Here is a 24,171-nt window from a genome sequence, read left to right as displayed (position 1 = left end):
GACGAAATCCAACCCTATATGGGTTTATATAGGTGATAAGGAAGGTTTAGGATAAGGCAGGTGTATCTTAGATAACCCTAATCCCTTAACTTCCTCCATATGGCTTCCAAGGCACCCTTAGAGCCCAAGGAAACCCTAAGACACTCTAGATTTCGTTCCCCACCTCTAAGGGAGGTTCTAGAATGCTTCAGTGCTCAACTTTTGAACATTGTCACCTTTAGTCCTTGTAGTTTCAATTAATTCCTTTAATCCTAAAATTAATTCCAAATTAATTTCTGATTAAATATTAATTAAACAATATAATCTATAATCAATATATTATATCCATAATACATTAATAAATCATTGATCTTGATTTCAAATTAATTTATTAACCAAGTAATAAATTAATAAATCATTCTTCTGTCTCCAACAATTATCTTATTCCATTGCCAGGCTTGAAGGCAACCCAAAAGGACATTGCTACTATCAATTCAAGTACATACCAATTATAGTTATGGGCTTAGACACCTAATCCAACAGTCTCCCACTTGGATAAGTCTAATAATTATAGTTGCAAGTATAACTTCAAAAATTGACTAGCAAATTTTAGCTACCAAAAGTCGCTGTCGAACTCTGATCTTATCAGTGACGTGTACTTTAGAGAAGGGATCATATATTCCTCCATTCTAGATATCGTATAGACATGAGACATGGATTTTGATCATTCTCTCAGTCTATGTTCTATTTCCCGATTTCCGATTTATGACGACCATGACTGATTGAACAAATCAAATCAGTCCTGGCTTGGGCAAGCACTTTAGGGTGTCATCACTAAATCATCGAGGGGCCCATAGATATCGTTTTTATCCCACTTTGGGTAAAAGGAATGGATAAATTTTGAATCAAGTGCTCGCTTGCACCTACTGATTGAATCACACACAACAATAAGTTTTATAACACCAAGTTACTGGTGCGTTTACTTATTATCAATGTGCAACTGACCAGCAAATAACAACTCACACGTCTTGATTTCAAGAATATACAATGTTATCGTCTCACTAATCACTTATGATAAATCCATGAAGTGATTCAAGTGAGCGTGGGTTTAATCCAATACTCTAATCTTATCAAAGCACTCATGAACTCTGCAGATAGATATATGATAGTCTTCCTTCATACCTCCTTCCAACATATGACCGACTGTGGAGGTTCGAATAACCCGGTTATTCTGGAAGTCAAAACATGCAAAGAGAAACACAATGATAATACTTAATCCTATATGACCCCAAACTTGTGAGTATAAATAAAACACCTTTATTTAATCACCATATTGATTACTCATTATTCATTGTTTAATGTTTTAGATAATCAACTTTATACTTGAATTATAACCACAATTGTCCCATGCTCCAAGCATGCACACTTTGGTGTCCTATTGTCCATACTTTGTGAAACAGATCAATTGAAAAACTTTTCCAATGAAAGTCATTTCACAATCCCCAATCCTCATCATTAGTGTAAGAATACCAAATTCTTGCCACTTTTAGAATATGTCAGATTTTAACATTTTATGCAATGATCCTTCGTAATGTCACAACACAAAGTCACCAAGACTTGGCCAATGAAATTACAAAGTATGCTATCAGAAATTGTTACAAAACAATTCTTTAGATGTGATGTCTCTCACTCAAAGTACATTCCTTTGAACATCCTTTTTGCATAAAATTTTCTAATCTAGACATAAATTCTTAATTTCCAACTCCCAATTATGGAAACATTTCCATATTTGCCATTTGACAACTCATTCTAAATAGAATCTTATCTATAATGTCGATATGGTTCATCCAATACTATACTTCCAACTACTCACAAGCGACCAATCCTCAACGAACTTTGGATCGTCCTTTGATAGTTGTTTAATTATTTTAGTCAAAACCGGTTCTAGTCCCTTTTCCCTCTTAATTCCCTAGGCATTTGGAAAATTTTATAACAGTTATTATAGCATATGCAATCGATCCTATACCAGAAGCGTATGGGACACGATGCATAATGTCTCTCATATAGACATGATACTTTATCAGTCTTCTGCCATACCATTTTATGTTTCATGTTCTCACAATTCGAACTATGAAGAGGTATGCCATAATCATAATCGAATTTTGACAATGCACTATGTATCCTTGACTAAATTTTATTAAAATTTCTCGATCTAAGCTTTTAGATTTTGAAACGAAGTATAATATTTTCTCCCTTAATTATAGCAAAACAACTTTTCAACCCCTACAACTTTGCAAAGTGAATCTTTGTTTTCTATAATTAATATCGCTAACTTGCAATACTTAAAATAATAATCATGCTCCCACTAATATGATGATTATCTCATCACTAGCATAACACTTATGCTCCCACATTGTTTGATATGTATTCAGAAAATAGCTGAACTTCCAGAAAATAATGCTTATTGAATTTCTTAAGTTCATATTTCTAATACTTGATGCTTTGATAAGCCTTTATCTAAGCTTCTTAATCTCATACACCTTTCCTTAAATAGCTCACATGTGTATCTAAACTAATTTAGAACTTATATCAATAAGTCCCAAATGTCCAGACTAATTGCCAAATCTCACAATTCGAACTATGAAAAGGGATGCCGTAATCATAATCGAATCTGAGAATACAATTTTCACAATTGCTATCCTTTTAAAATCTCTCGTAGTTAAAGCGTTTCCTCACAATCATTTTCATGAATGGAGAGAAACCTTATGACACTTAGATTTATCTGGTGTATGTGTTTCTATCCATATGAATTTGTCATAACATAATCATAAGATAATGTTTGTGACAAATCTAACTCTTATGGATCGAAGTTGTTCAATCTTGATTTCTCGCCTTATGGCATCACGAACGCCCACCATTGCTTCCAGGTTGTTAAGCAGCTCACCCTTTACTTTCAATTTCTTTCCATTGATCAGGGTGCCTTGCCTCTATGCAATCAATTGAGAACTCATAGAACTCATATGCATAGTTGACTCAAACTTGAATGACACAGAGTCAAGATTTGTCAACACGATAGGTCGCAAACCTCAAGTCGTGTGCTAGTGATTAACTATCGGTTTATTCTTGATTTAGCTCTCAAACTTTTCAAGACAATTAAGACTCCCACTGACCTCCTGTCATATATGATTCTCTTGTCAATGAACTTTCCTTGACAAAAAAAAATATTCAAGAGTTAGTGTGAAATCCTATCAACATTATCACTTCACTCAATTGGTTCTGGTTGGTCTTTGTCTTCAGCAAGACATCACAACTTACCAATTTCAAATGTGCAGGAATAAGAAACTTTCCTTATTCCACATTTGATAAGTGTTATAAACCTACAAAGTGTGTCACTGAATGTCGCCATCTTAACTCTAAGACTCGATATTGGAACGAAGTATGATCAACTTTTTCGATTTTAACCATTTCAACAATTCCAGTTCCTCTTCTTAGCCATACAAATGCACTAAGACTCACTTAGAGGATCAATTGAGCTATGGTTCTTAATCATTAGTTCAATCATAAAACATGATAAAAGGTACTCTCCCCTCTTCTTAGAATGGATAAACTTTTATCTTTCTGCCTTATTGATCCTTCTTATTCATCCCGCCTTTCATTGAGACCTTTCTAATGATGCAGAATTATACTTAAACTTGTAAGCATAACCATATTCACCAAGCTTTTGGCAAATCATGACGAATCTATTATTTTTCTTTGTGGTGGACTAGACCATTGCACAACATTGCGAACTTGATCTCTTAGTCCTTTACTTGACTCTTTGTTAATGAATTAGTCTTAAATTTCCAAATATAAAGTTTCTCATTCATCACACAAACCAAGTTATACGATTCCAAGTTTCTGTCTAATTGAAACTTGGGCGATGAGAATCTTTCCTAATTTGGCAAATTCTCGACATTTCCACAAATAACATAATTAAGAATCAAATCCATTATTGCTAACAATAGAAATATACAAACATCAATTTTTCATACATGCCATTGCAAGGATAAATAAATAAGACAAAAACAAATTTTATTTTATTGCGGAAAAACTTTGTCCTTACAATCCAATTCAAATGAAAAACTATGCAATTACATATCTCTTAGCAATCTACCCTAACTCTAAAGTAGCAGCTCACAAATCTGATCTTCAAATCCGTGCGATCGAAATCCATTTCTTCATGATCAAATTCAGAATGCTTCTTCCTTAAGCTTCCTTTCTTTTCTTCGATCCTGAAGTAGAGCCATACGTTTTGACTCTCCCATTTCTTAGATCTCTCAGGTAGTCAGGGCAGCTTCGTCTCCAATGCCTCTTCTTTTTGCAATAAAAGCAAATGGACTCCTTTTGCTTAGCATATGGGACAATCTCAGCCTTTTCTAGACTTCCAATGTTGCCAATGTCCAATGAAGTTTGGGAGTTTGATTGACCAATCAAGTTTGCTTTACCAGTGCGGCAAATCATCGCTGATTCGGCCGCAATTAACAAATAGCTCAAATCCATGAGGGTCACATCGTGTTCCATCATATAGTACTCTCTTACGAACTCACTGTATGAGTCAGGAAGTGACTGAAGAACCAACATCTCTGAGAAATCGACACCCAACATCCTCAACCTGTCAATGTGTGACTTCATCTTTAAGATGTGTGTACACACATGTTGTCCATCTTCATGTTTCATTTCCATTAGGGCTTCAGTGAGCTTGAACTCTTCAAGCCTTCGTTCATGTGGGTTAGGAAAACCAATAGGAGGAGGTGGAGGAAGTGAAGCATGACTCTTATTTCCTTGATCGTATCGTGGAACGTCATCTTCATTTGGAAAACTTGTTCCAAGAGATTTGGGAAGACCATTGTTAGATTTAGACATCCACAAAACGGGAGAAAATTCAAGTCAGTTGATAAGAATCTTTGATGTAACACCCAAATGAAACATCAAGGCTAGGATCCAACACAATACTCTACAACCTAGAAGAGGGATGTCGTAATCTAGTTGCAGAATCTTTGAAGGTAGGTAAATGACGATTTGCCAATTTCCACCATGAAAAACGAAAAATAAATTTAAGTTTTAAATGTTTGAAAACTCCTAGATCCTTTGAGATTCATTGAACTTTTCAATGACATGTTTAATCTAGATTATGCCCTTCAAGTTTGCGACTGGGATGACGAGGATCACAAACAAGGTGTGAATAACCATGCGAATCAACATGGTGCACTCAATGCTACTATCACCTAATCAATGTGCCGGTTAGCCACACACGCTCCATTAATCTATGATAAACATCGAGCCACCCTTCGCTACCAATGTCAATCCCAAATTAGTGTGCCGGTTAACCACACACGCTCCACTAACGTTTGACAAGAGTACGAAGTGTAATTCCATGGATTAGCATACATTTTCACATTTTGCCTAAAGTAACTATGATTTGGGAATTTGTAAAAGTATTTAGTTACTTTGTTCTTCATTATACTTATAATGGAAGGTTGTGTCCTATCCTACCCATTCAGCTAACGACCCTCCAATAGTTAAGAGTGCGGTGGGTAAGAGTAGATACCCATTCAATCGCCATTTTATAGACAATTTCCTTAAACACCCCTTATAGACCAGCTTCGTGAAAGAGGCCTACTAACGGTAAGACTGACTCTTTACTCATACATACATACATACATACATACATATATATATATATATATATATATATATATATATATATATAATATTAGACTTTTAATGTTACATATAGTATAAGGGTGTATTTTATACTTTTAAAATACTAGGGTTTTAATCATATTTAACTTTTTCGAAAATTAAAACTTTTTAATTTTAAACTCTTAAATATTAAAATATTGATTTAATAATTATCCAAAATTAAACAATTAATTTAAAATTATTAAATCTTGTAGGATTGTCTATTAAATTAAACAATTAATTTAATCTAATCCCATATCCCCTAAGATTTGAAAATTTTATGGAATGGGATAATTCATAAGATCTTTAATTATCTATTTAAGGAATCAAGGATAATTACAAGATACGACATTATTCAAATCTCTAAAATTTGGGAATCCTATCTAGGGGACAAGGCAAATTTCGAAATTCTAGGGTTAGACAACCCTAAAATTGAAATATTAGGGCCAAAGGAAAGGGTTTAGGAAACCCTACCAAAATTTCGAAATCTAGGGTTTAGAAACCCTAATTTCGAAAATTAAGCCTCCATGGTTTATTAGCCATAAACCCTAATTGTCATATTCATACATATGTATAAAATCTAATTGAAAACAAAAACCTAAGGCTCTGATATCACTGATGAATTTTATACATAGCAAACAATCATATGTGTGCATGCGATCCTAATTTGGGGATCTATGTTTTTAACTGTTAGACATACAAGCATTGAACACAAAAACTAGAAAACCCTAAGAGGCACATGTAATTTTCGAAATTAACATATAATTAGGGTTAGGATACATACCTTAACCCTAATCCCTTAACTTCCTCCCTAAGGCTTCCAAGGCACCCTTAGAGACCAAGGAAACCCTAGGACACTCTAGATTTCGTTCCCCACCTCTAAGGGAGGTTCTAGAATGCTTCAGTGCTCAACTTTTGAACATTGTCACCTTTAGTCCATGTAGTTTCAATTAATTCCTTTAATCCTAAAATTAATTCCAAATTAATTTCTTATTAAATATTAATTAAAAAATATGATTTCTAATCAATATATTATATCCATAATACATTAATAAATCATTTATCTTGATTTCAAATTAATTTATTAACCAAGTAATAAATTAATAAATCATTCTTCTCTTTCCAACAATTATCCTATTCCATTGCTAGGTTTGAAGGCAACCCAAAAGGACATTGCTACTATCAATTCAAGTACATACCAATTATAGTTATGAGCTTAGACACCTAATCCAACAAAATAAACATTTGAAGAATTTTGCTTAGAAAACCAAATTTTATTGGTTTTACTTTTCTTCTTCTTCATCATCAACTTTCTGGATCTATAATTTTTTAATCCAAAAACAACATCATTCTTCATAACTTTAACTTTGCAATTTTGAATCATATCCTTTGGAGTTTGATACATTTGAACATCTTGGATTGAAAGATTTCTATAAGGCCTCATTCCTTCAAATGAATCACAAGAACACAAACAATCATCGGTTGGAACTCCAATCAAACAAAAAAAATTCACAACTTTATCAGAATCGCATTGAATCCCCTTGTCTTGAACATCAAAAACATTCGGGTAAAGTGCAAGCACATTGACACCATATTTGCATTCATCAAGACGAACTCCTTTAATGATTTCATCTTCTTTCTTCTCCCTTCTTCTTTCATGATAAGTTGTAACCAAACGATTAAGCAAAACTTTATGATTATCATGATTAAGAGGATAAACAATCATCCTTCCACTTTCATCTCTTTTTGCACAAGAAATGAGTGGATTTTCTTTAAAATTCCCGGTTGTAAAGCAATTGATAAGTCTTTCAAAACTATACGGATATGGATCATCTTTAAGAAATACAAACCAACTTTCACGAAATTCTTTTTCCATTTTAAATCCAAAAACGAAAAAGATCACATGAATATTTTGAAAGAGAAAAAGTGATTTCGAATGAAGTTCTAGAGAGAAAGCGAAAATCACATGGATTCTAGAGAAAAAAAAAAGCGAAAATCACATGAATTCTAGTGAGGGAAAATCGAACTTGAATCAGATCAAAGAATTAATTCGATTTCTAGAAACAAAAACTCTCTCAAAGAAAGAAAACTTACAACATGAAGTATGATTAATAATTCATCAAATCAAAAATATCATCATGGATCAATTTCTTGAAATAGTTATGAAACATTCAAGAACCCGCTCTGATACCACATGTAAGATCCAATGAATGATGATGAATGCGGAAAATGTAATGATTATGTGAATCAAACAATATCAAGAACACAATAAGTAAATAAAACGGTTTAAGCTCTTATTAGTCTAGAAAGTTATTACAAAGCGAGTCTTGCAATATTTCTCTCACTAGACTAATCTCTCATATTGTTACATAAATGGGAGCTACTCACTTCCTATTTATAGAAAAAACTCAATCAATTACACATCCTAAAGAAGGTAAGCCTATATCACATAGAACTTTGCACCATAACAGTTTAGTTGTTCATTGCATGTTGTTTTCAAGGTGTATGACATAAAACCTTTATAGGATGCGTATACCTTATTAAATGTTAATTGTTTTTCCGCATAGTACATGTTTTTTTAATAAAACCAATCAAATTAAATAATTAGCCTTTTAATTAAATAAAAAATATGACTCAAGAAAAAAAAACATTGTTTGCTGCCATTGAGGAAGCATCGGCACATCGCCATGCTCCTTGTAGCATCGCTACCCCACAACCATGGCTACAAGCTGCATCTATCGTTGCTTGTTGGGGTCATCAGTCATGTGTCTGCCAAGCCACGTGCCTGCCAAGTTAAGCTTATAAGGAAATGCTTATGTTATGGCAACCAAACAACAATTGTCAAAATCCCTAATCCATCATACCTAATAAAAATCCGGCCTCCCTCTCTCCCTCTTGTGAGTTCGACGGAAGTAAGGAAAAATGAAGAAAATGAGTCTCTGAACAAGTTGAGATCTAGCAATCATCTAGATTGGTTTGTCATGATACATCGTAGAAACAATATGCACAAATTGTGATCTCCTACGCATCAAGATGTCATTTTGATCTACCTATGGCTGTTATGGTTGTTCTAGCCGGTAAAATCTTGTCTGAGTGGATCCATGGTTGGGATTGATAAAGAATCTTGATTCATTACTTCTGTTGTGCAAACTAATTAATATGTTGATTGCTTCAAACCCCAACAACATCAACATGTTATGTAGGAAATACCTTAGTATATGACGCCAATGATGGTTAACAAAGGAGAAGGATGGTGCAAGGATATGTCGATGGTGAAATGTGACTAGCATAGTAGGGGATGGTAAGGGTTAATTCTTTTGGAAGCCATCTAATATCGATTTGAGCTAGTATAATCAAAAAGTCAAAATAGCTCCCTGATCATAAGCCAAATTATAAAAAGTGACGCTTAAAGAAAGGAAGTTGGTTTAACTTGATATCACACATTACATAATTAATGCATGTTTCAAATAATATATATATATATATATATATATATATATATATATATATATATATATATATATATATATATATATATATATATATATATATATATATATGCGAAATGGAAGGGCTTATAGGGTTCTTACAATTTCGATGGTGAGAGGGAATGTTTATAATCAATAAAAACAACGAACTAAAAGCTATATTTATAAGTCTCCTAACAAGAATAGTAAAAGAACATAATAACTTCTAAACACCTAAGTAAAAGGAAACATTACTACAAACTAGCTAACTTAGAAACCAAGTAACTAAATCCCCCATGCAACACTAAGTTATGAGAATAATATTCTGCTTCGGTTGAAGATATTGCAATTTGCAACATCTTTTTCTAAGGATATCCAGATAAAAGCACAAACTCCATTAGTATTGATTTTTCTATTAACCAAGGATCCATCATCCAATGTGATCTAAATCCATGAACAAGGTTACCTCAAGATCCAAACTTTATCGATATTTTTTTGTATTGGTATCCACAGGGGCGAATCTAGAATTTTGAAATGTTGGGGGCACTCAATGTAAAAAAACAATTTGTTGTCCTACACTTCATCTAGAGGCTAGACTGGCTTGATTTGTTTTATAAAGCATGGAATATGATGCCTAAACTTGAACCTGGATCTTACGTATGTATTCTGATCATCTCTTCATTTGTCAAACATGTGGAGCCCATGACTATTTATTACTTATTAGCTTCTTTCTGTCAACATTGATAACAATGGCTCTTGACTAGGTATATTATTCCTTTAATATGATTCTTTCCAATAATTTAATTCGATTCCCAGATATTTTTGTCAACTTCATAACATAAAACGACACATCATTATTTAATGTTACCAACATCTAATTCATGCATCTATATATGTTATATATTATGCCACGTCATAATATACAATTATTATTATATTATTGACTATATCTTTTAGGCAGGTTCAAAAGGTTATGATGAATTATTTATATCTTTTGTACACGACGAAAGGTCAAGAGCATGTCATGTCTCATCTCGTTTTGATTTTATTTTATTTTATTGACATAAGCTTCAGTTTCAATAGTTTCAATTTCATTATACAATCCAATTCACTCCAAATACAATGCGTCGTTAATATACAACAGAATGGGCCTTTAATGCTACAAAATATATAGTTAATATACAACGGAACAAGATAGCAGAAAGCAATCGTGACAAAAAAAAAAGCAATAAATAATGAAATTTTACATATCATATGTCATTTCATTAATCTATAGTTAATATAAAGTTGTTATAAATCTTTGGGATAAATGTAAGAAATCTCAGTGCAGATACACTTATTTGTTTATTATAAGCCTTCAACTTTAATTTTATGCCTATTAGAACAATATACTTTATAAAATCTATTCAATTATAACAAATGTCATCCAAATACAAAACAATTTTTACTTCAAATAGATGTTTCAAAGTACAATGTCTTGATAAGAAAAAAACTGAAAGTACAGTGCTATAACAAGGTAGATGTCTCAAAGTATGATGTGTAAAGTACAATGTTTTAATAGAAACAAATAAAAGCACGATGATGTAGTGTTAACAAATAAATGAAAATATGTTGGTTCTTTTTGCATTTACGCCTTTATCATAAGCATTCTACTTCCATTTTCTTTATGTTGCGGTATTGTACTTTACTAAAATCTACTCAATTACCACTTTTATAATTAAATAAAATTTTCTCTATCTAATGTCCCAATAAAAAGTGATTGAAAGTACAATGTTGTAACTTTATAGATTTTTCAAACTACAATTCCTAAATAAGAAATTTTGAAAATACGAGCATATAATAGAAAGAAATGAAAGTAGGATGCTAATGAAAGAACATTGCTATTTCTTGCCACTTAGCCCTATTCTTATCTTAATGTCTTTTAATGTCTAGATACACTACAAAATCTACAAACGAAACAACATAAAACAAATAAATGAAAGTAGGATGCTATAATAAACAAGTCTTATCTTGCATCCATCGAGTAGGGCCACCTTTTTCTTTTTTACATGCCTCCACTCATTGGAATCTTGTTCCAATTTTCAACCTTTTCAATTATGGTGAGTGTACAAAAGGTCAGCTAGCATAATCTTCCCACAATTTCCAGCATCGAGTCGATCAAATATTTTGCATATTTGTAATATGTCTTTCTCCGAGACTTTTCCCATTTCTTTTAGCTTGTATATCACAAACTCCGACTTGCTGAAACAATCAATACATTTAAAATCAAAATCTTGCAAGCACAGATCTAACAGGCTGTACTGCGTTTGACATGAATTAGACTTGGCCTGAGACTGATGTCAATGGGCCAAGCATTGGATTTCACCATTCGAAGAGGATGGGAGAAATTCAATTCAATTCAATTCTCCTTTTTTTATCAAAAGACCAAAATGCCCTTGTTATGTATCAATTTAACTTTTCAAAAAAAGGAAAATTCTACACACTTACATTACAAAAAAATTATTTAATTCTTTATATTGAAATTCATTCAACTTTACCAACCACCCGATCCCAATTTCCTCGATTCCATTCCTTCTAACACATTTTTATACAAATTATACGACTCATAACAAACCCTAAACACCACATACCATGATTCATAGTTTCATACTACAAAACTAACAACAAAATATCATAAAATCCAACAAAAATAACCACATTAAAGAAAAATAACTTACCTCACATAGCCATTATTATCAATATCAGCTGCAAGAAACTGAGAAACAGTCAAACCTTGATCAAGAACCCATTTCGCCATTTTCCTATGCCTCTTATCAACCCTAGCTTCAGCCAAATAAAGAAAAGCCCTAGCTACTGCAAGAGTTGACACAAGCAACCAAATCGATGCAAAAATCCTTCCCGCCATTGTTCTAAATGCTCTATCACCATACCCAACTGTAGTAACCGACATGACTGACAAATAAAACGAATCCAGCCAATCCAATCGCTCCACGTAATGCAACACAACAACACCAACACCGATACAAAGAATCACAACCCCTAAAGCTAACCCTACTTTCATTCGAATCCTCATGCGACCCTTTTTCACATCGATTATATAAGATTGATGATCTTGATCGTTTCCGTTTTTTAAAGATTGGAGTAGATGATTCTCTTGTAAATCAAGAACGTAGCTTACCATTCCGCTAAGTAAAATATCGATGAACCCGAATCCGATTAACACAAACAGAATTGAGAAGAGTTTAGTGACGAGGTTGTTTGGAGTTATGTCGCCGTATCCTATTGTGCACATTGTAACTATGCAGAAGTAAAGAGCGTCGACGACGACATGGGTTTCTGAAGCGACGAAATGGTCTCTGTTGTACCAGTAGATGATTACGCCGAGGGATAAGTAGAGGATTAAGAGTAGAACTGCTTGACGAACGATGGATGATGAAGATGATTGTGGAGGTTTGGATTCTGATGGGGGTTCGAGGTCGTTGATGGCAGCCATGGCGGGGGCGGTTTTGGAGCGGTGGAGATTGGTTTTCCCGAATGAGTAATTTGGATCGATTAACCATGATTGAGGTGTCGAAATTGGTTGTTGATCGGAAATTGAATTGAAATCGGAAGAAAACGATCTCTGGGGAGGGTTGTTCAAGGTCGAAACTAAGGCGTCAACAATGGTGGAAGATGGTTCTTTTGGGGAACCGAAGATGAGTATATCCTTGAGTTCTGAAGGAGTTAAAGATAAAGGGATTGAGATTTCGTTATCTTCAGGGAGAGCGCAAAGAAGGGTTGGCGTTTTCGGCGTTGACGTGTTCGTCGGAAGAAGTGGTTCTTTATCCATGGTGGGTTCGCCGGAAAACCGCTTCAATTCAAGAAATCAGTGGTTTCAGCCTTTCGCGTCGCATATGGTGGTTTCCCGATATGGGTTATACAAGAACACGAAAATCTTGAAATTGAAAGCCTTTATGAGTTAAGATTTACCAGTGAAGTGATTCGAGAGACGCTCCGATTCTTGAATTGAATCAGAAGATTCGTCTTGAAGGTGTAGGATTATGAATTGAATCTTCTGAATCGAGATCGACGGAGGAAAAAGGGGGAGGACTGAAAAATGGAAGACCACAAGAAATGAGTATTAAATTGAGAGGAAAACGAACTGGGTCAACTTTGATCCAAACATATAATTAGGGTTAACCACGTACCATGAGGTTCGACATCTGTCTCTCTCGAATATTATAGTACGCAAATCTTTGTGTGTAAGCAGCAAAGCATACAAAGATCACAGAACATAAACATGGAAGTAGTGCACATACACGTGCACTTCGTTATTGCACAAATTTCACAATGGGTGTGGTTCAATAGAAGCAATTCTTCAGCCAAACCGGGCCCCAGATTTCGACCCACAACACATTAATCGAGATGTTATGGACTAGGTTTTTTAGAGCATTTTTAATATACAAGTTTTTTGAAAAACATATTTGAATATTTAGGTGTGTTTTTCTTTTTATCTTCTATATTTTATGTCATTTTTATAATATTTTGAAGGATATCAAGATACATTATTAGGGGATTTATGTTATATGGTATAACTTTGAACTTAGCTTTAAAAGGATCTAACACAAAAGGTTGAACCAGATAAAATGATTAGTATTTTATTTGTTTTAACAAATAAATCCATTATTTATGTTGTATTTGTGAAATCACCGTTCAATGTAAGGGTATTTGGGTTTTAACAAATAAATCCATTATCTATATATGAATACCTAGCCTACTCTAGCATGCATAACATATCATATCATAACTCTTAACACATAATATAAGGGTATTTGGGAAATCACCGTTCAGGAGCTGGCTGATCGTACACACTGTTCTACTTTACTCATTTCAAAACCTTTTATTCTTTTAGAAAAATTGTTTGATTTATGAAAAATTTCTCAAATCCTCAGTCTGAGTTCAGATACACCTGAAGGTGCATCCGAATCCCTCAAACCAAGACTCTGATACCAACTTGTAACAACGTAAATTTTCAAAACAATTTTTCATTTTCAAAACATACACTTACTCATAAAATAATGTCAAAACATAATGTATCGAATGTTATCATCACAAAACATATCCCAGAATATCAAAACATAAACTCCACGAGTGTGTACGGATCATGCCGGCACCTTCCCGCGATCATCACTGGGACCTAAAACACATAACACAACAACTGTAAGCATAAATGCTTAGTGAGTTCCCCAAAATACTACATACAATACATACGCCACTCAAGGCCACAGTACGACCCTCCGGTCAATGTGTCTCAGCGGGGCCCTCCGGCCACGTAACTCGTTGGACCCTCTGGTTCGGTCATAGCTCGTTGGACCCTCCGGTTCGGTCTACACAATTCATAGCATGCATATATCAAAGCACATAATCTCAAGCATACACATAGCACACAAGACCCCCCGGTCTACACTTAGATACCACTCTAGGTAATGTATAGTGAGAAGACTCACCTCGGATATCTCGGATAATCTCGTACACGTATACACTGATCTAGCCTCCGCCTAAACACATAAACAATTATCTCAAATCAATAACGGCTCTCCAGGCTAGACTAGTCTCTTCCATGTCCTCTAAGAAGGCTAAAAGACCATTTTGCCCTTCAAATGGTCCACAGGTCCAATTGTTGACCAAACCCTAAAAGTCAACAAAAGTCAACGGTCAAATTTTGACCAGACTCGTCGAGTGCACTTGTGTGACTCGACGAGTCTATGCATGTCCTTTTTGCCCCTGGTCCTCACTCGAATCACTAAGTCAACCATACACTCAACGGGTTATCACGGGTCGCGAATCGTGGGGCAACCCGACTCGACTCGTCGAGTCCCCTTATGGGCTCGGCGAGTTCCTCCCATGAGAACACTCAAACGATCTTTTGAGGTCAGATCTGCTCCTCCAACTAGTAGATCTAACCTTCTAACACTCGAAAGTCACGTAAATGTTCAAACTTTACGTTCATGCAATGCTTATAAGACCAAAAATGGAGAAATAACCTTTAAAATGGGGTTCTACTCTCAAGGCTCACATGAAACCTCATAAAGCTGGAAGCTTGGGACCTTTTGGACCTCTCAAGGTCCAAATCTATCATCTACACCCAAAGGGACATCACATGCTTCACAATCTAACTCAAAATGGTGCAAAGGAAACCCTAGATTCAAGGAATCTATCAAATACACGAAATGGGAAGGAACTTGTACCTCAAAACGTGAATCTCAGTGTGAACAACACAAATCCAAGCTCCACAATCGATCTAGCTTGGATTCTCTCACTCTTTCTTGCAAGGTTACACCAAAGGATGAAGAATTAGCCTCCAAAATGAACTCTAAGATCTCTTTGCTCTCTAGGGTTTTCTTATGGGAGTAGTGGCCGCAAATAACGGCCATAAGGGCCTTTAAATAAGGCTCAAGCCCTGAGATTTAGGGTTTCACTTTACAACGCGGACTCGCCGAGTCCACGCATTGACTCATCGAGTCCGGTCATTAATCCAGACCAAAATTCGCGGTCCTACTCGGCGAGTCTGAGTGTCAACTCGCTGAGTCCCTCCATAAAACTCAAAATAAATAATTAAAATAAGATACCTGGGAATCCGGATGTTACAATTCTCCCCCACTAGAATCAGACTTCGCCCTCGAAGTCTCATTCTATAAACAGCTCTGGATGTTGCTTCCGCATCTCTGCCTCTGGCTCCCAAGTCAGCTCGGACCCTTTTCGATGCTGCCACTGAACCTGAACCAACGACACTTCTTTGTTTCTCAAAACCTTGATCTTCCGATCCACCACCGCGACTGGCCTCTCAACATAATTCGGGCTCACATCCACCTGAATATCCTCCAATGGCACCACCGCCGACTCGTCGGCTATACACTTTCTCAGCTGGAACACATGGAAGGTATCATGAATCTGGCTCAACTCCGCAGGTAGCTCTAAGCGATATGCTACCTTGCCCACCTTAGCGGTCACCCTGAACGGACCAATGTACTGGGGCCCCAGCTTGCCCTTCTTCTTGAATCAGATCACTTCTTTCCAAGGAGATACCTTCAGGAGTACGAAATCCCCCACCTGAAACTCAAGCTCCGATCGTCGGCTATCCACATAAGTTTTCTGACGACTCTGCGCTGTCAGCAACCTCTGCCTGACCTGCTGTATCTGCTCTGATGTCTGAAGCACTATCTTAGTGCTGCCCATTACTCGCTGCCCTACCTCTCCCCATCAGATGGGAGTCCGACACCTCCTCCCATATAACAACTCGAAGGGAGGCATACCAATACTCGAATGGTGGCTGTTGTTATAGGAAAACTCAGCCAATGGCAAGTACGTGTCCTAACTTCCTCCGAAGTCCAATACACATGCTCGAAGCATGTCCTCGAGCGTTTGAATCGTCCGCTCACTTTGTCCATCAGTATGTGGGTGGTAGGCGATACTGAAATGCAGTCTCGTACCCAACTCCTCATGGAACTTCTTCCAGAACCTGGAAGTGAAACATACATCTCGATCTGACACAATCGAGATCGGTACACCATGCCGCGATACCACCTCCCTCACATACACATCTATCAACCTCTCTACGGAAGAGCTCTCACTGATAGCAAGGAAGTGAGCGCTCTTCATCAACCGGTCAACGATCACCCAAATTGCATCAACACCTCTCATGGTCCTCGACAATTTGGTGATAAAATCCATAGAAATTTGTTCCCACTTCCACTGGGGAACCTCAAGTGGCTGCAACTTGCCATGCAGATGCTGGTGCTCGGCCTTAACACTACGACAGGTCAAGCACCTCTCAACGAACCACACCACATCCCTCTTCATACAGGGCCACCGGTACTCTCTCTTCAGGTCCAAATACATCTTAGTGGCTCCTAGATGAATCGAAAACCTTGATCTATGTGCCTCCTCCATCATAATAGTACACGCTCCACCCGTAAATGGTACCCAAATCTGGCCCTGAAAAGTCAAAAGCCCTCGGCTATTGGTAACGAACTCAGATACCTGCCCGATCGCTCGTTCTCTTTTGCGGTTCTCCAGTAACACGACCTCCGCCTGAGCCTCCCGAATTGTGTCCAACACCGGCGTCATAATTGTCAACTGCATACACATATCTCGAATCAGGGGCACTCTCTGCCCTACGGCTCAGAGCATTAGCTACTGTTGGATTAGTGTCTTAGGCTGTAACTATATTTGGTAAGTACTTGACCCGGTTGTGCATGGTCCTTTTGGGTTGCCTTCACCATAGCAACCTGACAGGGTGATTTATATAGAGAGAAGAGATATTATTATTAAAGTATTATAAAAATAATATGTTAAAGGAATAATAATATTATTTGATTGATATAAGTCATAAATTAATTAGGAATTAATTTGGTGACTTAAAGAGATTAATTGAGTAAAGGGGCATAATTTGTCAAATGTGTGATAGTTGTGTTTTGGGCTATGAATCCTTAGAGATAATAAGGGGGGACGATTTGTAAGATAAGGATATCTTAAAATTGTCCAAGGTTATCATCTAGAAGGATCTTTGGATTGCTTTGAGGCTAAGTTATCCAATTAGGGTTTAGGGTGAAACCCTAAGAGCTCATAGTATAAATAGATCCCTTGGGTGAGGGAAATCGGTCACTCTATGATTGAGGAAACCCTAGGGCCGATTTCTCACCTCTCTCCCTCTCTCAAATCATCCTCTTGCTAGTAGGTGTTTGTAAGCTATTAGAGGAGTGACAGTTGTGACTCTAAGCTCCAAGAACAAGAAGTTTCAAGCAAGCAACTCAAGGTATTCGTCTAGATCTGATTTCATATGTTATGAATTGTTTGTTTACACTAGATCTATAAATGAAAGTCTTGGATACATTGCATGTTCAATTAGAGAAACCTAGATCCAAGCATTAGGGTTTGCATGTGCACATATGAAAGTTCTTATGGCTCAAACCCATCAGTGGTATCAGAGCCTTGATTGGTTTCTATTGAATTGATGCATTGATTGATTGTTTGTTGCTTGAAAATTCGTTTTTTTGTGGATCTGACAGGTGAACTCGACGAGTTCCATAGTGGACTCGGCGAGTAGCACCAACTCGGCGAGTCCATTGAGGTACTCGGCGAGTTCAAGGGTTAGATAGAGCTTATCTCGGGATTTCTTGCTGTTTTACTTGAGGAAACTTGCCTTAACTGTTTTGGGTCATCAATATCCGAATTTTATGATATATATAAGTATATTCTTGACAAAACAAAAGATAATTACCATTTGAATGAATAATAATTTCCTTATATGATAATGATTGATTATTTGGATTAAATTGGATAATTATCTTGCAAGTAATATTAAATAAATCAAATATAGATAATTATGAGATTAATTGCTTGATTTAAATTATTTGTTATTTGATCCCTTTAGTTTTGAAAAGTTCAAAATTTGTCCTTAAGTTTTGAAATTTGAATTTTGTGATTAAAAGTTTAATTTTGAAGAATTTAAATTTCAACCCCTAGAGTTTTACAAGTTTAAAATTCAACCTTATACTATTATATTATTACAAGCTTAATGAATATATATGTATAATTAAAATGCTAGTCTTACCGTTAGTAGGCCTCATTCACGAAGCTGGTCTATAAGGTGGGTATAAGGTTGATGCCTATAAAATGGCGCTTAATGGGTATACACTCACACCCACCGCTTGCTTGACTGGTGGAGGGTCGTTAGCCGAACGGGTAGGATAGGGCAACTCTCTCCTCAATAAAAGTATAATGTTAAAATATAAAGTAACTACATGTTTTTCAAATTCCCAATCCTAGTTACTTTAGGCAAAAGTGAATTGATGCAATCCCATGAAATTACACTTTGCGCCCTTGCTAAGAAGTTAGTGGAGCGTGTGTGGTTTACCGGCACACTAATTGGTTCTAAGCAAAGGTGGCAAAGGGTGATTCATTGTTTATCATAGTTGGATGGAGCGTGTGTGGTTTACCAGCACATCGAATAGGTGATTGTAACAATGAACGCACCGTGTAGATTTGCATGGTTATTCACACCCACTTTGTGATCCTCGGCATCCCAGTCACAAACGAGAGGGGCATATCGAGATTTAAACATGCCATTGAAAAGTTCAATGAATCTCCAAGAAAACCTAGGAATTCTCAATACATTTAAAACTTAAGGTTATGTTTTTCATGGTGAAGAATTAGTGAATCGTCATTCACTTACCTCCAAATTATTTGCATGTTGGATTACAGCATCCCTTTTCTAATATGTAAATAATGTTGTTGGGTCCTAGCCCTAATTTTTCATTTCGGGTGTTTAATTAGGGATTCAATTCTAATCAAACTTTGTCCTTTCTATTTGTAGATGTCAAACGTGAACAACGCTGCTGCTAACTCATTCACGCTAATGAGTCTTTGTCAAAAAGTGACTTTCAGTGGATCGAACTTTAGCGAATGGATAAGATACATTCGCATGATTGCACGCTACGAGGACAAAGAGTATGTCCTCGACGAAAAGCTCGACAAGGTCAACCCAGAAATCGCTACTCCCGAAGAAATGGCTGTCTTTGAGACCCACAAACGTGATGCAACGAAAGTCCATTGCATCATGATAGCCACAATGAACCAAGAATTCCAAAAGTCCTATGAGGACATGTATCCATATGAAATGCATCAAGACTTAATGGAGAGGTACCACCAAAGCGCGAGGCAAGAGCACTATGAGATCATTATGAACATGATCACCGCTAATATGGGAAGTGGAGATTCGTTAACCGTGCATTTGCAAAAGATGAAAAGATATGTTGATCGTCTTTGCAAGTTAAATGTTAACTTTGGGGAGGATTTGGCCATCGACATTGTTCTTCACTCCTTGCCCTCATGCTACAACCAATTTAGGATGACCTACCACATGAATAAGGAAGAGGTCACCCTAAGAAAACTCCAAGGACTGCTGAGAGCAACCTCAAGGAGAAGTCTGTTGCACCGACTCCCACACCACCCGCTGCTCCTGTTTTGGCTATTGGGCAAAGAAGGGGGAAGAAGAGGAAGGATCCGTCAAAGAGCCACCACAAGGGAAAATCCCAAGATGGTTCCTCTTCTAGTGGGACCAAGGATGGCCCTGCTAAGCCCAACTCTAACCCAAAGGAGACAGAGTGCCACCATTGCCACAAAATAGGGCATTGGAAGAGAAGCTGCTCGGAATATCTGCAAGCCATCAAGGATAGGAAGATCAAGCCGTCTTTCGCAGGTATTTACACAATTAAATCTAATGATTCATCTCATGCTATTTCTTGGGTTCTTGATACAGGATGTGGTTACCACATTTGTTTTGATTTGCAGGGACTAAGAAGAAATAGGGATGTGGAGCATGGAAGAATAAATCTAATCATGGGAAACAGAAGATCGTCGCCTGTCACCAAGATTGGAGTGTATTCTCTAGTGCTTAATAATGGATTAGGTTTAGATTTAAATAATTGTTGCTACTCGCCAGATATGGCAAGAAACATCATTTCATTTCATGGTTTGTTTAGACAAGGATTTAGATATTTGTTTAATAATGAGAATGGTTCTATTTATGCTTATCTAAATGGTGTTTTATACTTTGAAGCAATGCCTTGTAATGAAATTTATGAAACTGTTATGGTTGTAGATAACCTAGGAAATGATGTGTTGGGTATGGATTCTTCCAATAGTATAGATAAAGCATGCTTGTGGCATTGTCGTCTTGGACATGTCAACAAGAAGCGCATAGCCCAACTCCAAAAGGATGGAGTGTTGGAGTCATTCGACCTTAGGGAAGATGACACGTGCGAATCTTGTTTACTTGGAAAGATGACCAAGTCACCCTTCACTGGCACTTGTGAGAGGGGTGAGGGTTTATTAAATCTCATACATACCGATGTATGTGGGCCTTTTAGATCCGCCACAAAGGATGCGAACCGCTTCTATGTGACTTTCACCGATGATTATAGTAGATATGGGTATATTTACTTAATCAAGCACAAGTCAGAAAGGTTTGAAAAGTTCAAAGAGTTCAAAAATGAAGTGGAGAACCAATTGGGTAGGAAAATCAAGATGCTTTGATCTGATCGAGGAGGAGAGTACCTAAGTCTTGAATTCCACGACTATCGCAAGGAATGCGGAATAGTTTCGTAATTGACGCCACCTAGGACACCACAGTTGAATGGTGTGGCAGAAAGGCATAATCGAACCTTGTTAGACATGGTCCATTCTACGATGAGTCGTGCTTCATTACCTATCTCATTCTGGGGGTATGCCTTAGAGACTGCCGCCCATATCCTTAACCGAGTCCCTACAAAGAAGGTTGCCAAAACACCTCACGAAATGCGGACAGGGAAAGCTCCATCGTTGGCACATATCAAGGTTTGGGGTTGTGAGGTTTTTGTAAGAAGAGAGACTCATGACAAGCTCGAACCTCGTAGTGAGCGATGTATTTTCATCGGCTACCAACAGAAATCCTTTGGATATCTCTTCTATAGACCGCGTGACAATGTTGTCTTCGTTGCGAGAAGAGGGGTTTTCCGAGAACGAGACCTCATAAGCCAAGGAGACAGTGGGAGGCAAATCGATCTTGATGAGATTCAAGAGTCGAGTGATGAAGGAACCTCAACCACTGGCGCTCAACCCGAGGAGGAAACTCCAGTTGAACCAATTGACGAATCCTTACCTCTTAGACGTTCCGAAAGAGTTAGAGTTCAACCCCAGTTCTATGGTTTTCATATTACTACTAAAGAGGACACGTATATTAGTGATGGTACACTAATAAATCTAGATGAACCTAATAGCTATAAGGAAGCCATGGCAGGCCCAGAGTCTGCAAAATGGAAAGAGGCAATGGACAGCGAGATTCAGTCCATGTATGACAACCAAGTTTGGAATTTGGTTGACAATGTGCCCGGATGTAAGACGGTTGGGTGAAAGTGGATCTTCAAGAAGAAGACCGACGTGGATGGGAATGTACACACGTATAAGGCACGATTGGTCGCGAAGGGTTTTACTCAAACTCCCGGAGTTGACTATGATGAGACCTTCTAATAAAATCTATAAGGGTGATGTTACCCATTGCTACATTTCATGATTATGAGATATGGCAAATGGATGTCAAGACCACTTTCCTTAATGGGAAGTTGGCTGAGGATGTTTACATGGCTCAGCCAGAGGGTTTTGTCGATGCCAAGCATCCCAATAGAGTGTGCAAGCTTGAGAAGTCCATTTATGGACTTAAGCAAGCATCTCGCAGATGGAATCTTTGCTTTGATGAGAAAGTCAAAGAGTTTGTATTTGTACGAAGCAAAGATGAATCATGTGTATATGTCAAAGCCAGTGGGAGTATAGTTAGTTTCCTCGTTTTGTATGTCGATGACATACTACTAATGGGAAAAAACATTCCGACTCTGCAGGAAGTTAAGTCTTGGCTCAGGAAGTGTTTCGCTATGAAGGACCTCGGAGAGGCTTCCTATATTTTGGGAATAAGGATAGTGAGAGAACAAAGTAATAGACTAATAGGACTTAGTCAGAATACTTACTTAGATAAGGTACTAAAACGTTTTAGTATGGAAAAATCGAAGAAGGGAGAACTACCGATACAAAGTAATGCCAAGTTGAGTAAGACTCAAAGTCTGAGTACCGAAGCTGAGATAGCTGAGATGAGCCGAGTACCTTATGCTTCTGTAGTTGGCTCGATCATGCATGCTATGACTTGTACTTGCCCTGATGTGGCCTTTGCTTTGAGCATGGTCAGTAGATATCAAGGGAACCCTGGCAGAGCTCATTGGATTGCAGTCAAGAATATCCTTAAGTACCTTCAGAGGACCAAGGAATGGTTTTTAGTCCTTGGAGGGAGTGATGACTTAAAGGTGCGAGGGTATAGTGACGCCAGCTTCCAGACCGACAGAGACAACTACCGTTCGTAGTCGGGCTGGGTCTTTACCCTTAATGGAGGAGCAGTGACTTGGAAAAGTTCCAAGCAGGAAACTGTAGCTGATTCAACGTACGAATCAGAGTACATTACAACGAGCGAAGCGTCAAAGGAGGCGATATGGTTAAAGAACTTCATTGGTGACCTTGGAGTTGTGTCTACCATAAAGGAGCCTATGGAAATTTTCTGTGATAATGAAGGAGCGGTTGCCTTGACCAAGGAACCGAGGGATCATGGTAGATCCCGACATATCGACAGGAAGTATCACTTTATTAGACATCGAGTAGAAGAAGGACACCTCGTGGTTAAGAGGATATCATCAGAAGATAACCCAGCAGATCCGCTTACGAAGGGACTGAGTAGGGTTAATCACTTGCAGCATGCTAGGAGCATTGGGCTGAAGGATGATATTAGTTTAGATTAGATAGTTTGGAAACTTGTAATAGATAAATGTAGTTGACATTTGATGATTAAATAAAGGAGTATTATTTAAAAGTTTTGTCTTATGTTAATTGTTTCACTTTGCATGTTTTGACTCCAGAATAATTGAGTTTATTAAGAATAATCGAATTATTCAAACAATCCACAATCGTTCATATGTTGGAAGTAGGTATGAATGAAGATTGTCATGAATTGGTGTGTAGATTGTCTAAATGGTATTAGACATAGCAAAGGCTTGCTACGACGTTCATGAGTGCTTACGAACAAGTTTTGAGCATTGGAATAAACATGTGCTTGCTGGAATCACTTTATGGAATGTACTGCAAGTGATCGCAAGACGATAATATCATATGGTCTTGAAACCAAGATATATGGTTTATTGTTTACTAATTGGTTGTGCATTGATAATGCGAAACCGCATCAATAAATTGATGTCATAAAACAAATTGTTGTGTATAGTTGATTAGTGAATAAGTAAATGCATATAAGTCGAAGTTTATCTGTTACTTTTATCCTAAGAGGGTAAAAGCGATATCACGGCCGATCGATGATTTGATTTGACTTATGTGCCGGGCCTGGTCAGGACTGAATTGGTGTGTACAATTAAGTTCTATGTCAAGTAAATCTGAGATC

General features: G+C 37.0%; 1 protein-coding gene across 2 annotated transcripts; it reads right to left on the bottom strand.

The window, feature by feature from the left end:
• Positions 1 to 10,985: 10,985 nt before the first annotated feature.
• Positions 10,986 to 13,511, bottom strand: LOC145098736 (two-pore potassium channel 3-like). 2 transcript variants are annotated; one of them, XM_079036351.1, is made up of 3 exons: positions 13,355 to 13,511; positions 11,885 to 13,256; positions 10,986 to 11,408 (listed from the first exon to the last, which is right to left on the bottom strand). In XM_079036351.1, the coding sequence occupies exons 2-3, from the start codon at positions 12,994 to 12,996 to the stop codon at positions 11,258 to 11,260; spliced, it is 1,263 nt and encodes a 420-aa protein (XP_078892477.1). In that variant the 5' UTR covers positions 12,997 to 13,256; positions 13,355 to 13,511; the 3' UTR covers positions 10,986 to 11,257. The 2 variants fall into 2 exon arrangements, with proteins under 2 accessions (XP_078892477.1, XP_078892472.1); XM_079036346.1 differs by having other exon boundaries at positions 11,885 to 13,497.
• Between the last annotated feature and the right edge of the window lie 10,660 nt (positions 13,512 to 24,171).

This window comes from Lactuca serriola, chromosome 1, assembly GCF_051521515.1.
Source record: "Lactuca serriola cultivar US96UC23 chromosome 1, Lser_US96UC23_V15, whole genome shotgun sequence".
Classification (NCBI taxonomy): domain Eukaryota; kingdom Viridiplantae; phylum Streptophyta; class Magnoliopsida; order Asterales; family Asteraceae; genus Lactuca; species Lactuca serriola.
This window is presented reverse-complemented; position numbering and strand designations above follow the sequence as displayed.